Here is a 16,812-nt window from a genome sequence, read left to right as displayed (position 1 = left end):
TTATTAAAATTTTTTAGAGTTCAAATTTTTTTTTTCTAAAATTTAATTGCAAAAATATATTAGTTTTTATAATCTATCAATTATGAGAAAAATATATTTTTGACTCAACATAGCAAGTACTTGTAAATATATTTTTTTAAAAAAATATTAAGCATAATAAATATTTTATTTTTAAAAATAATTATTTTTTGATTGAGTTATTAATATTCATATAGAAATAAAAATACATTAATATTAATATAAAATAGAGTTAAGCCAAATAAAAAAATTTAATGAATTAAATAAAAACAAATTTATTGATAATACCCAACAATATTATATTATATTTTTATAGGAAACTGGAATTTAAAAGTGTAACCATCATTACTTTCTTTCTCATTGTCCTGAATTTTTCTTTAATTATTAGTATTTACGATAGCAATTTTCTATTTTTTTTATTATTGTTTTCTTTCAATAATTCTAGATCTAGTATTTTTCTAGTAGATTTTTTTTTTGTGTATAATATTTTTTATCCAATTTATTTAGTGTTGTACTCTTTTATTTATTTTCTTAGTTTAATATTGTTGTTTAATTTTGTTATTATATTTTTTGTTTTCTACCCTTTTATAAATATTTTCTAAAATATTAGTTTTACGGAGAGTTTTATTGGGTTAGTATTAAAATCTCTTTTTCAATACAAAAAAGGTATTAAGTGGAAGATAAAGGTAGTAAAACTACTAGTGGATTACCGATATAAAGTGTTCCTATTAAAATAATTTTTATTTTGTAGATCTGAATTTTAGATTTTTATTTTTATGTTAAATTTTTATGATATTTTTTTTTACAATGAAATATTAGCCCATTTTATTTTCTATAAAGAGAATCATTTTGTTTCTTGATTGACTTTAAATTTAGATGTAAATGTCTTTTTTAATTTTAATTCAATGTTGACAAAAAAAAAGAGATTAACACATTTAATAAATTAATTAAATATATTTTAAATTGTTTTAAAAAATTGAACTAGAAAAAATATCAAAGATATTTGTTTTAGAGAAAATTAAACTTATTTATTGTTAACAAGAAACCTTGGTATCATGGTAGGTGGGGGAAAATACCATGGATTTTAATAGTATTTTTTTTTTATTCAATGATTTTTTTTTAATTTTATCTTTTAGTATTGCATTGATTGAGGATTAGACTTGATAATTTGTTTCAGTTTACTTCATACATGGTTATTGTAGTGTCAAAAATATATCGTGACATTAGATTGATGCTCAATTTTGTAAGAAAAAATTCAATTTTATTATTTATAAAAAACAATGATGGAACCAAAAATTGACACAGAGACAAAAATGAAGTGTTTTTTTTTTTAATTTTTAAACATTGTTAATGGGGCAACTTTTAACAAAAAAAATTTCCTCCAGAGTATTTTAAATTTCAATTTTAGTCCCTTTAGTTTGATGCCTTTTATTTTATTTTATTCCAAAACCTTATTTTCTTCACATCTCGTTTCTTGAATTTGAAAGAGAAAAGAGAAAGTGATTGAAAAATAGCAAATGAGTGAGAAAGTTGTTGGTTTTCCATATTATGACAACCAAAAATGTTGTTCTTGGTATACATAGCTTTTATTTGATGAGAGGAGTTTTATTTAGGTGTTTATAACCTCTAATATTACCTAAAAAAGTAGATCGAGATGTGATGATGTTGTTTGATTTAATTTAGTTTTTTTATTGATTAAATGTTATTTTGATGTTAGAAATTGGTTTATTAAGCTTCATAGGGTGTTTCTTAGATGTTTTAATATGGAAAAAGGTTGAAAATGAGTTTGTTTTGGATTGAGAGGGAAAAACCTAAATCTCAGATAGATTAGCTGAACTAGTTGACAATGTGTCACTTATTGATGCAAATGCATATCACTTACTTTTTTTCTTTTTTAAAAAAAAGATAAAAGATATATCATTCTCCACCTGTTTTAGGAAAAATAAAAAAAAAGTATGATCGAACATGTATGTCTAGACTTACAAACCCAAATACCTAGCCTATTTATAGGTTAGGAGCACTAGCCTACCTTGGCCTAGACACATAGTCTTTTTTTTTCTTTTCTTTTTTTTTTTAATGTTGATCAAATAAGATTTTTGAATCTTATTTTATTAAATATCATTAGATTTTTAGTCTATTTTCAAACGAGGTCATTATTGTTCTAGAATTAAGGTAACAATAACATCTAAAGGGACGTGAATTAGGTATTTCACTAATAATAAATATTACGATTAACTTAATTAAACATAACACAATTAATCAATAATATAATTAAAGTATTTAAAGTAAATAGTATACGGGTAAAAATTACAAATTTTGTTTTTAACGTGGTTTGACAAGCTTACATCCACATCTCAAGCACAAATTAATTTTGAGTATTGTATTCTTTACTAATCTAGCCAAAGATTACAATTGTCTTGATGAATTGCCACCAAGCCTTTTTTCATCACTTTTAAAAAATACTTTCTTCAAGATTTTCTACCTTTATGATGTATTTCACTAATGATCAAGAGTCTTTCACTTAAACTCTTGAAGGATTACATTTGTTTGAAATGTAACAACACCTTCTCAAAGAGTAAAAAATACAATGAAAGCTTATATCTTTATAGTCAATTAATAGCATTTAGAATGTATAAAGGTGTTTAAGTGTAGTGAGTTAGGGAATTTATACTCTTGTGTAAGAATATGAAGGTTTTAAAGGCACAAATATGAGTATGATTTGAGATTGATAATTTAAAGTCGTGTATATATATATATATATAGCAAAAGTTAGTCATTTTATAGCTACTATTGTTCCTTTGACAAATGAAACAATCAACTAGTTCATATTGATCAAGCCAATAAGTCGATCGATTCCTACAAATTTCTAGATGTTCATCCTTGATGAACACACGGTCGACCAGTTCACTTGGCATGACCAAACAATCAATCGGTTTAACTTAAGATTCAATTTTAGTATATTGGAGCCTAATTAATCTTGAATTGACTAAATGCATATTAATCTCATAATGCATGCAATATGAAGTGTGTGAATTCAGATTAATTTATTCTATCATATTAGATATAAAAATTTATATAATTTGCACTAAAATAAACCCTTAAGAACGAAGTCTTCACTTGCTTTGCATGTTGGATTTGTTGATTGATTTTTTTATTTAATTCTTCATATTTGTTGATAATCTTCATATAAACCTGTTCAAACTTATTATCAACCAAGCATTAATTAGTTTATTTTTATTTAATTGTTATCATGAAATTACATAAAAATATATGACCCAAAGATCATAAGTTATAACATTCTTTTTAAGAAAAATTACATTAAGCCTCGTATAAGGAAAATGTCATACTTTACATCTTAGATCAACTAAAATTCTTAAATCAAACAAAATAACCAAACTATCTATCATGTATAATATATCAAAATCATATATAAACAACAAATCAAAAAATCACTTTACAAACTTGTTCTATCTCTCTTTCTTTATCATTTAAAAAAAACATTCTAAACCTAATCTAGTTTAACTAAAATCAAAGCTCTTAATATTTGATTTTAAAGATGTCAAGATCTGAGTTGTTTCTAATTATTAGGCTTGGTATTGTTTTTATATTATAACATTAATACTTCTTCTTGAAAAAGTTATATGCTACACTTTTCCACATGACTATGAGATTTGAGAAGATTTGAGGTTTTTTATTTAAATTTGAATTCTTGGTCATTCTTTTAACAAATATGGTTCATTGTGGGAGAATAAATTTTTGTTGCCTTTACATCTATGTCTTGGTGAGAAAATAAATTTCTATGCATATTTGATTTAAGAGTTGAGTTTTGAGGAAAAGAAAAAGAAAAGAAGTCATGGGTTAATATTTGAGTGTTATTACTACTACTATCATAACGAAAAACCATTGTATAGAATGTCTTTAATTTTGTACCAAAACAAGTTTTTGATTCAAAACCACTTATGTATAGAAGTCATGGATATTTTAAGTTTTGTACCTTAAACTCAATTGTGAGAGATAATCCAAAATCAAGAAAAACCTCTCATTTTCTTTGTATTTTGCATATAACCCAACAAACATAAAAATAACTCATTTTAAATTTTTAATGATTTTGGATTTTGAATCGAAACAAAAAAGGATAAAAAAATGTAAGAGTACTAGGAGTAGTGTTATGGAGTAGATTACTAGGGTTGTTAAATAAAATTACATTGTTTAAACAATCCTTAGATAGAAAAAATAATTATGTGCTATACTTGTCTCCTTGTTTTTGTTTTCTACTTTCTAGATATAAGTCTTTTTATTTTCTAATTTGATTATATCTAGGTAATACTCCTAAATCTTTGGTTATTATATGATCTTTAAATACTAACATTGTACTCATATTAAATTGGCAAGGGACTTGTATTGTATAGTTGTTGATTGTAACTTTATGGGTTATGTTTTTTTTTTTTGTATGAGTATGGAAATATTAATAATAAATCATACTAAATATTTTGGAAATTTAAGAGAAAATGGTAAGTGTGGTTGCTAGATTTTTTTTTTAATTTAATGGAAAAATTGTAATGTTATTATTGGAAGGACTCTTTAATCATTAAATAAAATATAATAACAATCTTGTAAATAATATGATAATTTTTGTTGATTTTTTTTGTCAGGATGTCAAGTGTTATGAAATTATTAAAGTTTAGGATATAAAGTATAATTTTTCAAAACACTAAGAGGAAAAAAAAAACAATGAAACTATAAAAGACTTTATGTAATTTCAACTTCTTTTTATAACATTAGTAAACACTCTTTTTTAGTAGCTTTCATGATGAATTTTCTTTTAAATTTATTTGGTGGCTTTCCTAACATATTTATTAGTATTATCATATAATTAAATATATTTAAAACCCAACCTGATTCATGACTTAGTTCGCGAGTTTGGTAAGTTAACTCAAGTTGATCGAGTCGATTCAAAATATTATCTTCATAGTATGTAAAAAGAAAAAGTTGAAATGACACCTTCTAAAATGAATATATATATATAATCAACCTAGGTTTTAATCGGGTCATATTTGAACTTGTCAGGTTGATTCGATCACATAAAGTTATCTCTTATTTGGTTCAATTTAAAACTCAAGTTAAGTAAAAAGTTAAATAATTTATTAAACCCAATTTGATTCATAACTTAGTTCATGAGTTTAATAAGTTAACTGAGTCGATCCAAAATATTATCTTCATAGTATATAAAAAGAAAAGGGTTAAAATGACACCTTCTTCAATATATATATATATAATCAATTAAGGTTTTAATTGAGTTGTATTTAGACCTATCAGGTTGATTTGATAATATAAAATTATCTTTTATTTGGTTTAACTTAAACCTTGAGTTAGGTAAAAAGTTAAATTAATTTTTTTTTTAAATTGACTCTTTTGGCTAGGTCAGGTTTCGTAACATTAGCAAAAAGTTTTTCATGACAACAAATAAATAGTGTATTATTTTTATATTTTTAAAATATATTTACATCAAAATCTATATAATTTGTATAAAACATAAATGTTTTGACACAAAAATACCAAGTAAAAAAATTAGAGTGCATCGGTTATATAAAAAGCTTTCACTAAAAATGCTTTTAATACCTAAGTTTCAAATTACTACTATTGTTTTATATTTTTTCTGAGTGTTTTTTTATTTTTATTTAAAAAAACATATAGAACAAAAGAGTTTGTTAATTTGTTGAAAAACATTAGAAAAGGAGGATTTATATGATCAAATTATTTTATTTAAATAAAATTTAAAATGTTACTCTTTTTATTTAAAATAAATTAATTACTGTATAATAAAATATATTTTTTAAATTTTTTAAAAAAATACAAAATAAGTATTTTAATTTATATCTATCTCAGCTTCTCAACTTAATTTTTAATTAATATCAATCATTTTTTTAATATTTATTAACATATATAATTCTCAATTAACATTAATAAAGATTTTTATTACATAAGAGGTGTGCTATTTTTATATATTTTTTCAACAAATCTACATCAAAATCTTTATAATTTGTTTAAAAAATAAATATTTTGACACAAAAATGCTAAGTGAGAAATAGAAAACATTTGTTTTTATATTTTAAAAACACTGTTAAAAAAATTAAATTTGTTTTATTTAAAATTATTTTTTTAGTATTTTTTATTATTTTGATATATTAATATTTAAAATAAATTAAAAAAATAAAAAAATCATTTCAATATAATTTTAAATAAAATATATTTTTAAAAATAATTATTACTGTAATATTAAATATATATTAATTGGTTAAAAGGATTTGTGTCTTAAGATGTCTATATGTATGTATGTATGTATGTATGTATGTATGTATGTCTTTTTTTTTTAAAAAAAAATTCTTCCGACCAACTAGCTAGTCTTGTTCTAAATGTGGAGAACTAGAAAACTTGTACTAACTATTAGTGTTTGTAAGAGAAGATAATGTTGTTAACTGTGAGAGTAGCATGTCCTTGCTCGTCCATTAGCTTCAACCTTTCCCATCTCAATTCCACGAGATTCTCTCAAAGACTCAAAACCTCAGCTTGCAGAGCCAGCTTCTCTGTCCAGCCAAAACCCAATACCAAGTCATGGAACTCTACCCTTAACTTCAACAGGTACTTCTTTTATATAAATATATATTTTTTTATGGGACATCCCGTTTGTGTTTTTTTTTTTTTTTTTATTCTCTTATTATCTTGCCTTTTCATTCATTAAATTTTGATTTCCATGACTTCATCCAAAATTGGTCTGTTTGTATGTGGGTGTCTGTTTAGGTCAATTTGTTTGTCTCATGCATTGTTTGGCTAGAAGAATAATAATTCGAAAGTGTTTTTCTTGGTTTACTGAGCATATTAGTGGTAGTCTTTCTGATTGCGTTATGATTCTCCTGTTGTGTGCGGATCAAATGGACGGCTAGAAGAATAATAATTCGAAAGTGTTTAGGAGATTTAGGAGACACAAGGGAAATAAAAAATGTTGGTTTTTGGACTAGGGGTGCTGGGTGGAAACCAAAAGAACTCAAATTGTAAAACAAGGTGCATGTGTTTGATTAAATTGAAGTTTGGAAGTGAATCGACGATTGGTATAGTTGTATGAAGATGATACTTTCTGAGAGGTTTAGGCACAAGCAACTAGAAGTTGTTCTAAACCAATGTGCCAGTTCAATCTGGTGTGCGATGTTGATTTGTGAGAAGCTAGTTTTATCTGCCAAGACTCATAATGAAATGTTCAAAGTATTAGCATTGTTAGACCATTGATCCCCTAGTTTTTTGTCGCATTGGAATCATATCAAAGTGCCTAATGCTTTTCCCAATTAATCTAGACTTTAGGTGCCACAAAATTAATAAGCAGCTTCATTGCAAGGTATTCCATATGTGTGAATCAGGCAAAAAGTACTCTTAGCAAATTCAACTTTTTCTGTCAAGTTTTAAGGGCATTGAACTTTTTGATTCAATAAGTTCTAAGGAGTTGAGGTTTTAGTAGTTGTGTTTTCATTTTGAAACCATCCCATTCAAAGTTTTCCCACTTAACATGTCCTATAATTGATTATTTTTCTGTTGTTGTAACATCTATTTTTCTTGTTGACTTGAATTTTTCCTCAGCTGTGAGAGCTCCAGTTTTGATCCCTTGGGTATTAATTTAGATGTACCATCCAGTCTAAATGCTGCGGGGGAAAGTCTTCTAGCCTTCTTATCACCAATATTTGAGAGTGCTTCGAGTACAAAAAAAGATAAGCGAGGAGTTGCAGGTCTGTTTCTGGCACAAAGTCTTATGATATTCAAGTTGCAAATAAAATCTTAGCTCTTAGCACTTAAGTCGACGCTTTGACTCTTGGCAGCTGCAATCGAGGACAGTTCCATTGATTTTGGTGATTTCTTCAAAGGCCCACTACCAGGAAAATTTCTCAAGCTTTTGGGGTTTCTGGTTGTATCCCGTCTTGGAATATATATACCCCTTGGTGGGGTAAATCGGGAGGCGTTTGCTGGAAATTTAGATCAGAATAGCTTATTAAGCACTTTGGATTCATTTTCCGGTGGAGGCATTGGTAGACTTGGAATATTTTCACTTGGAATTGTTCCCTTTATCAATGCCCAGATTGTGTTTCAGCTTCTTGCTCAAATTTATCCCAAGTTGCAAGATCTTCAGAAAAGAGAAGGTGAAGCAGGAAGAAAGAAAATTCTTCAGTATACTCGTTATGCTTCAGTTGGGTTTGCTATAGTACAGGTAACCAGCTAAATGTTCACCAGAATAACGTGTAAACTGAACCTAGATTCATTGAATAACCCACTAAAGTTTTGTTGTTGCTAAAATTTTTAATTGTCTTATATATTCAGGCTATATTTTTTATTAAGATGTGAATGAAAAGGAAAACCGTTCACACACCTTTTATGTTCTGGAATATTTTTTTAATCGATCCCTTTAATAGAAAGTACTTCTGTCAACCACAGAGTTAAATTTGTGAATTAAGGGATCAATTTTGTGCAAACTGATTTTCAGTCTGAATTGCACAAAGTAGTAGCACACTAGATTTACTTGTCATATAGCAGCGTCCCATGTTAGTCTGTGATGGTGTTGAACATTATATCATGCTCCAAAACAGTTGATTTTCTCATCAGAATACCTGAAAATGTATTCTACAGTATGATGTAAGGTATTTTTGATTTCCATGACAGGCAATTGGCCAGGTTCTTTACCTTCGTCCCTTTGTTGATGACTTTAGCACGCAGTGGGTTCTAACATCTGTTGCTTTACTGACACTTGGCTCTGTATTCACAACTTACATCGGAGAACGGATCTCTGATCTAAAACTTGGAAATGGCACATCTCTTTTGATATTTACAAGTATTATTTCCTACTTGCCGGCATCTTTTGGTCAGACTGCTGCTCAGGCAATTCAGGATGGTAATTATGTTGGACTCGGCACCATTATCTTCTCGTTCTTCCTATTAGTTCTCGGCATTGTGTATGTCCAGGTAATTGTTAACTATTTTTGAAATAAAACTTGAGTTTGTGGAAGAAACAAAATGTTAATGAATACCAGGACAAAGAATTTCAGGAGGCAGAGAGAAAGATTCCACTCAACTATGCCTCAAGGTACACCAGCAGCAGCGGTGGGCTTCAAAAATCTGCTTATCTACCCTTTAAGGTCTGTATTCCATACTTCATGTATAATGATTTTTTTTTTCCCTTGAGTTTGAAAGCTTTGATTTAACTCGTGGCTAATTTTTCAGAATGCTTGTTGGTCAATTTCTTGATATGTACCATTGTTTTCACCTAGGAGTAATTAACTAGTCATTTCTCACACATATCCAAAATTAAGAAAAAGATCTCCAAGTTTCAATGTTATAACCATGCCAATGTACATGTATCTATGACTGGCTGTAGCCATTGACCTGGTTTAGATACGATATTTTGCCTATCAAGTGTATCGACTGCATGGGTTTTGTCATACACAAAGATCATCTTGATAACAGAGTTGCCCCAAATGGATTCCTTCTGTCAATTCGAAAACTTATAGAACTTCAATTATCATAAAAGTAAGAGCAGCTTGATACCTGTACATGAGAGCATTTATACATAAAATACCTCTTCAACTTGAACAGAAAAATTGGTCCATAGAAGATGAGGGAGAATGTCATGGCTCTTTCTATGGGAGGATCAAAGGGCGAAAAGATTGGCTTTATTCCTGAACAGCAAAATTTGTCCATAGAAGATGGGGGGAAATCACGTGCCTCTTTCATTGGGAGGATCAAGGGTCAAAAGACTGGCTTTATTTTGGAAAGGAGGAATACAATTTGTTTGAGTTATCCATTTGTGGAGACATGATCTTTGGAAGCACAAATTTAGTGGGTTACCCACTTGCTTTTATTGTTTGTATATAAAGAGAGGCAATCAATGCTGAATTCATGCACTAGGGATCTCTTTCAGCAACAATCAAGTTAAATCTCATTTGATTTCCTGTTTTTGCAGGAGTATGTCATATTTTTCATATTGATTCTATATCTGTTATCTTTCTTGGTAAAATTCTCTTCTTCCATCCAGAATAAAATAAATAGCATCATATATGTTTCTTATTTGCCCCCAAAAATTAACAAAGGAAAGTCTTTTGTCATTTGAAAAATTGGGGTTACCTTGAGCCTCTTCCTATCAGATTAGTTTTAGCTCTCTAGAAAAGGGGGAAAACAGAGAGATCTTGTTGTTACTTCAGCATCATTAGTTCGACTTACAAACCTCTTATTTTCCAACTCCCTAACGGTTAGAGACATCAAGATTATTAAATAATGTTTGATGATAGTATGTTAATCTATAACCACAATAAGATTACCTTTGACATTCAGAAGTGTCTGATAATTTGTCATCCAAATATTTTGGTTGTGTGATATTTATGCAGGATCTTCACCACCTTAAGCTATGGGCTTGAGCATATTCCAACTGCATACGCTGTAATACAGAATCCTGTATTGTAAAAAGCTTGTCATGCAATGCACATACTATGCTATGTAGTCTAGCATGTGCACCTTCCTTTTATTGAGTTGTGATGAGATGGCTTGCTGTCGTTGTATGTTTTTCCATTCAGGTTCAATTGGTCTTTATATTTATATGATACTTTCATTATGCAGGTAAATAGTTCTGGGGTGATGCCAATTATATTTTCTACATCATCATTGGCTCTGCCTGGCACCCTAGCACGGTTCACTGGGATATCTGCACTGAAGAAAGCTGCATTGACTTTGAACCCAGGGGGTGAGTATTTTAGTATTTTGATTGGTTGTGTTTGATGAAACATGAAAGGATGTTAGTTGATTGGAAACAGTTTGTTGGTGCTAACAAAATTATTTATTATAAACCTAGTTGCTTAAAAGTTTCATCATCTTACCAAGGTTATGGGAGCTAATTTTCTCTATGCTCATTTGAGGGCCATGTCATGGTGCATAAATTGCTCAAATACTTTTGAATGCTTAGCATCAACTCTACTTACTCCAAACAAATTCAATGTTTACAGTAGGATGCTGTACCCTGTCTTCCTTTCTGTTTTAGTATGGTAATTGAGTTATCTGATTCAGGGTTACCTTATGGTGGGGTGGGATGGGTGGCTATTTTCCAGCTGCATATTTTTCTTTAGAGTTGTAGTGTTGTATAATCTAGGGAACCAAACTACTGATAGTAATGACATGAAATACAAGAAAAAAGATAGAAGAAAAGAATGTGCCATCAATAAACTTTCGTCTCGTGGATTCTGTTTCCTGTCAGCATAACACAGATTAATATAGTTTGAGCTAACTGGATAAATATTTGCAGGTTCTTTCTATCTCCCCACCAATATCCTATTAATAGCCTTCTTCAACTATTACTATACCTTCCTTCAATTAGACCCTGATGATGTGAGTGAACAACTGAAGCGCCAAGGTGCATCAATTCCACTAGTACGACCGGGGAAAAGCACAGCTACATTTCTTAAAACAGTAAGTTATTTTCTTTCTTATGAAATTTGTCTATTGTTTGCACTCTAAACTCTGAATCAATATAAGGACCCCATACTTGAAATGCTATCATGATTAGAACCTCAGGTATTTGTAACATGAATTCTAGACCATACTAATCTGATTAGAACCTCTTGAGTTTGAATTTTTCCATTAAATAATGGACCTTGGAGTATTCAACAAAATGGTCAATTACTGAACAATCTTAGTTTTTATTATAGGAAGAAGTAGGCAATCACATAATCTGAAATTTAATAACAAGTGTCCTGCTGCTTGGTTCTTTTGATTACATCATTGCCATCCAAAATGAATGAAACTCACCTCACCTTTTTCCTTGACTTGTTTAGTTTGAACCATAGATGAACTCTTTGGGCCATTTTCATTCATGAGTTCTTGGTTGTTCAATGGAAGCAGATTTGGTCTTTTAGTGATCAGCCCCCGTGCTACTACTTTGCATTTACATGGAATAACCTGTATGAATATGATTTCTATATATCATAATGGTCCCTTTTATGACATGGATGTCTGGACACCCCTATTATATTTCATTAAAATTACATTTAAGAAAGAAAAAAAAAATAGTTGCTGATTTCACTGGGGGTGTGAGATAAATCACTCTTCATGTGAACAATGCTATATATATTTTTCAGGTTTCTTAACTGAATTGGAATCAATGATTTGTTTTATCATTTTTTTTTCATAAACCAACCGGAAAAAAAAGGAGCCCATGCATGTGGGCCTAGGTATTAAAAAAATAGCCCAGGCACATGGGTCTACTAGCCTAGTCATGTTCCCTACAACCTGTTTTTTTTTTTTTTTTTTATTATTATTATTTCCTAAAGGGGGTGAATGACCTATCATCTGCCTCATTTCTTTTCATTTTTTTTTCTAGAAAAAAAAAATAGCAGACAACACGTTTTTGCCCATACTTTCAAATTACTGCAATTTAGATCGGAGAAATGCATTTCCCATACTTATTTCAAATGACTGGAATTTTTAACAAATCCTTATTTTAAAATTTGGTGCTTTTTAATTAAAAAAAATTCTTCTAATAAATAAAAAAAATATGTTGTTTTTAAGAAGATTATGACTTTTTTTATAATTATATTATTGATTGCTTTATAGATAATTATGTATTGGACCAATATGCACAATTTTCAGAATGATTTGCTCATTAATATTAAATGAGAATAAAATATTTTTTCCTTAATTTTTTACTGTAACTTTGTTTTATATAATTATAAAAATTTATTGTTCTCTTTTTTCTTTTTTTCTTTTTTTCTTTTTTCATGTAACTACATAAAGATGATCAATTCATGATTTTTTATATTTTTTTAATTGAAGGATTCTTTCACGATCATAATGAGTTTTTGTTTAAAAAACTATGCTCATAAAAAAAAACTAATTTTTGTCGAAATTAAAAAAATGCATGCATAAGAAAGACTTTTTTTTTTTAATTAAAATTATATGTTTTTCCCTTTTTATTTCAAATCAAAATAGTTTCTCCAAACTTCTTTTTTCTTATGCTTGTTTCTTTTAATTCAATGAACCTTGCTGTTATTAAAAAAAAAAAAAAATTTTGTTGTCAAAACAAAAGAATTTACATGAATCAAAAAAGATAATTTTGATGAGAAAACATATTTCTCCTATATAATTCTATTTATTGTCTTTCCTGTGAATTTCTATCTTTATAGTCATTTAATTAAATAAAAGATAGATACCAGAAAATAAGGTTATTAAACCCGACTAGAGGGTCATGGATTATACAAGTTAATTCAGGTTAATAAAAAGTTTTCATTTTATTATTTTTATAGAAAAAACATGTTGAATTGATGTTGTTTTTACGATATATGTATATGTTTTTTTAAAAAGGCCAATTCAGGTTTTTGGGGGTCAACAGATGCACGAAGTAAAAAGGCCAATTCAGGTTTTTGGGGGTCGACAGATGCACGAAGTGCATTTGTAAGGTTGGCTGGGCAACAATGGTTCAGCCCCCACACATCTTGCTTTGAAACTTAGCCTGGTTTAGTTGCTAGGTCGATGGGTCACCATGTCGACCCACTGGACTTGGCTGGGTTGTGGCAGGATGCTGGCAGCTGTCTAGTGTGAGTTAAACCACCTTTTGCGATAGAGTGTTCCAAAAGAGCCAGTTGAACCCTTTTATCTGTTCTGGAATCCAAAAAATCCTTTTCAGAGGGTGACACAAAGCTGATTGTCTGCAGAAGCTGCTAGAAGATTTTATTATTGCATTTGTCGAGTTTAAGTCTGAGCTTTAAGCTTTGATTGGCTTCTTGTGATTCTTGGACCTCGTGTATTTCTACTAAATGGTCACACTACAGGTTCTTAGCCGCATATCTGTTCTGGGTTCGACCTTTTTGGCTATCCTGGCTGCTGGTCCTTCTGTGATCGAACAAATCTCACACTTGACTGCATTTCGAGGATTTGCAGGCACTTCCGTCCTGATTCTTGTTGGTTGTGCAACAGACACTGCAAGAAAAGTTCAAGCAGAAATAATATCCCAAAAGTACAAGAATATAGAGTTTTATGACATCGACAGGTATGATTAAAGGATGACACAGAATGGGGAAGACAAATCTTCGAAATTGTATACGGGAGTCATTGTGCTGTATGATAGTGTTATTACATCTATAGGATGATGGCATGGTGATATGTAATTTGCCAAGTTGTAACTAGGTTTATTGCCCGTGTACTTTACGTTTTCTTTTATTGATTTAGGCTGTAATTAGTACATACTGCTACTTCGCAGCCAGAACTCCCTAATTTAAATTTTTTTCTCAGAAGATTACTGAAAATCCTTCACCACCATCATTTCCTTACTGGTTTCTGCAGACAATGTAAAATTGCCAATTGTTCCACCAGAACTATGCATCTGGTAGTTGCACTATAGTCATTCTTGTAGCTTCTCTATGGCATTCGGGAAGATAATTCATCTGACATAACAAGTTTTCTAAATCATCAATGGCATTCGGGAAGGCCTTGTTTGTTGCTCGGAAACTACTTTCCAAGCTTTTTTATGTTCGGTGAGCTCTAGCTAACAACTTCCCTCCCTCTCACAAGGAAAGCGACAAAAGCAAAAATAATCCTTTCTCACATGGTTCTCTATTAAATTCCAGAAAACGCCTTTTCTTATCTTTACAAACATTTGTAACTTGCACAAATCTTACTTTCCTTGTCTTCTTACTAAAAAAAAAAAAAAAAAAAAAAAACCAACTACTCAAACATCAAACTCTCAAGAAATACCATAAACTAATTTGGTTTTATTAATTTAAAAAAAAATATTTTGAGGTTTTAAAAATGAAAGTTAAAAAATATTTAGCAATGTTATATGTTTATAATATTATATTTAAAATATTTATATTTTATGTATAGTTATATTTTATAAAATAAGCTATATATAAATATATAATGTAATAAATTCTTTTTTCCCTTGTAATTATAGTTTTTACATTTCATTTTTTTTTATTGTAAGCATCAAATATATATATATATATGATAAAAAAATAAAAAAATAAAAATATTTTTAAGTTATTTTTCATATATATATATATATATGTATGTCTGTATGTATGTATGTTAAATAAATAAAAAAATTAAAATATTTATAGTATAATTAATACCATTTTCTAATTTATTTTTCACAACATTGCTGAACCACGTTGAGTAGAGGAATCTACTTTACAGAAATTTACAAAATCACTTTCCAGCAACCAAAGATACGGGCCTTTGTCAAATTTCCGAGCTCCATTTTACAAGCACGTATGCGTCGGAAAACAAAGTCCAGTCGAGCAGCTCTGAGTCTGAACCCTTACATTAACTTGTCCAGATTGATCAGTCGCCATTAGAAAGGGCATTTCGAAGTTTTTGGCTTAGGGTACGAACTGGTACTTTGACGTTTTTAGCTCACAGCATGAAATGGTAACAATCTGATCATATTTGATTATAGTTAACAAGATGATGTCAAATATACAAATTATACAATTTGAAGTCACTGTGTTATGAAATCAATGGTGCTGCCAAATGGATTCAAGGACTGAGTTGAAGGAATGATAGAGCAAACAAATTCCATGGTTTATTGATCACATCTGATGATGGCAACATCAAAACTCTAATAGAACATTAGTGATTATATACAACCACTGGGTAATACAAGAGAAATCCAACCCCACCCCCATATGGATTCTGGAATCCTCTCTGACAAGTACCTGAAACTAATTAGACCATTAATGGACACAACAGTATGTATCATATACTAGGCTGCCTCAAACGCTAATCATCATCAGCTGAAAAGTCAGGTTCCTCAGGCTTCGGTAGTTTTGGCATATCAAGATCCTTGATCTTCTGAGCACCTCTCCTTGTGTTTGCAGCGAACTGGAAGCCACTATGGTGACCCCAAGGTTCAGTTTTTCCTGAGAAGGATTTAAACCATCTGAAAAGGGGGCTCTGTCCTCCTGCTCAAGTCCAGTAGCCTCTCCCTCATTCAACGCAAAGGATTTCGATATTTGTGAGATTATTTTCCATCATCCTTCTTTTGTGTCGACGCAAAGGAGCCTGTATGAGGCAGGCTGCCCATGTCCTCCAATGATGTGAATGATATCGGAATGTATACCGAAGCTTCTTGCCATGGAGGCGTCTAAATTGGTTGGCAACGAACTTGAGATCTTCTCCTCTCAATGCAAAAGCTTCAACTTCATTTAAAGCCCTGACTGTTCTCGTTGAAGATGGTAAGTTGACGGATGATTTTTTATGCAAAGCCCATGCAAGTAGCTCCTCTCTACAAAATTCCCCAGGTTTCAGCATCATAGAATTAAAGAAACCAGCCCTGCCTCCGTTGTTAGTGGAATTCTATGTCATAACTTATTTTTAAGTCTCCGGAAAAAATAATAAAAAATAATAAAATTAAAAAAATCTTATTAAAAAATATAAATAATGAAAAGTAATCTTAGCATGTCTAAAAATGATAAAGAAGAAACAAAAAAACAACGAAGGAAGACATAAAATAGGGGAAGAAGAACGCCACGAGCCACCGTGTCTCTGCCACCAGCCATTGCAAGCGCCGCTGTCATTTCAAGTACGCCCGCCTTTCATTTTTCCTTAACTTCTTCCTTCGCCATGCAAGACATGTACAGTTGACACGACTAAAAGATTGATGTCTTCTCCCAAGTGTAGAAGTGTCGAAGTAATAAATAACCCGGCAAGATCGTGGTCGAACCACAAAGAAGTTAATTGTACAAATTATAAACAACAATAATAGCAATAACAACAACAATA

General features: G+C 29.9%; 1 protein-coding gene across 3 annotated transcripts; it reads left to right on the top strand.

The window, feature by feature from the left end:
• Positions 1–6,417: 6,417 nt before the first annotated feature.
• Positions 6,418–14,346, top strand: LOC105114984 (preprotein translocase subunit SCY1, chloroplastic-like). Of its 3 annotated transcripts, XR_840247.1 has the most exons (9): positions 6,418–6,657; positions 7,645–7,790; positions 7,881–8,266; positions 8,716–9,015; positions 9,084–9,188; positions 10,663–10,786; positions 11,342–11,505; positions 13,863–14,160; positions 14,236–14,326. XR_840247.1 is itself a non-coding variant. In XM_011011732.1 (8 exons), the coding sequence occupies exons 1-8, from the start codon at positions 6,485–6,487 to the stop codon at positions 14,088–14,090; spliced, it is 1,626 nt and encodes a 541-aa protein (XP_011010034.1). In that variant the 5' UTR covers positions 6,418–6,484; the 3' UTR covers positions 14,091–14,346. The 3 variants fall into 3 exon arrangements, 2 of the variants coding, with proteins under 2 accessions (XP_011010034.1, XP_011010036.1); XM_011011732.1 differs by having other exon boundaries at positions 13,863–14,346; XM_011011734.1 differs by having other exon boundaries at positions 6,419–6,657; positions 9,099–9,188; positions 13,863–14,331.
• The last annotated feature ends 2,466 nt before the right edge of the window (positions 14,347–16,812 follow it).

The sequence above is a fragment of the Populus euphratica genome, unplaced genomic scaffold (genome assembly GCF_000495115.2).
Source record: "Populus euphratica unplaced genomic scaffold, PopEup_1.0 scaffold613.1, whole genome shotgun sequence".
In the NCBI taxonomy this organism is placed as follows: Eukaryota; Viridiplantae; Streptophyta; class Magnoliopsida; order Malpighiales; family Salicaceae; genus Populus; species Populus euphratica.
The sequence above is the reverse complement of the archived record's forward strand: the minus strand, read 5'-3'. Positions and strand labels throughout refer to the sequence as shown.

Coding starts and splice junctions, on each gene's coding strand:
- LOC105114984 (XM_011011732.1), top strand. CDS start 6,485: ATGTTGTTAACTGTGAGAGTAGCATGTCCTTGCTCGTCCATTAGCTTC. Junction 8,267..8,715: donor TTGGGTTTGCTATAGTACAG/GTAACCAGCTAA, acceptor TTTCCATGACAG/GCAATTGGCCAGGTTCTTTA. Junction 9,016..9,083: donor TCGGCATTGTGTATGTCCAG/GTAATTGTTAAC, acceptor AATGAATACCAG/GACAAAGAATTTCAGGAGGC.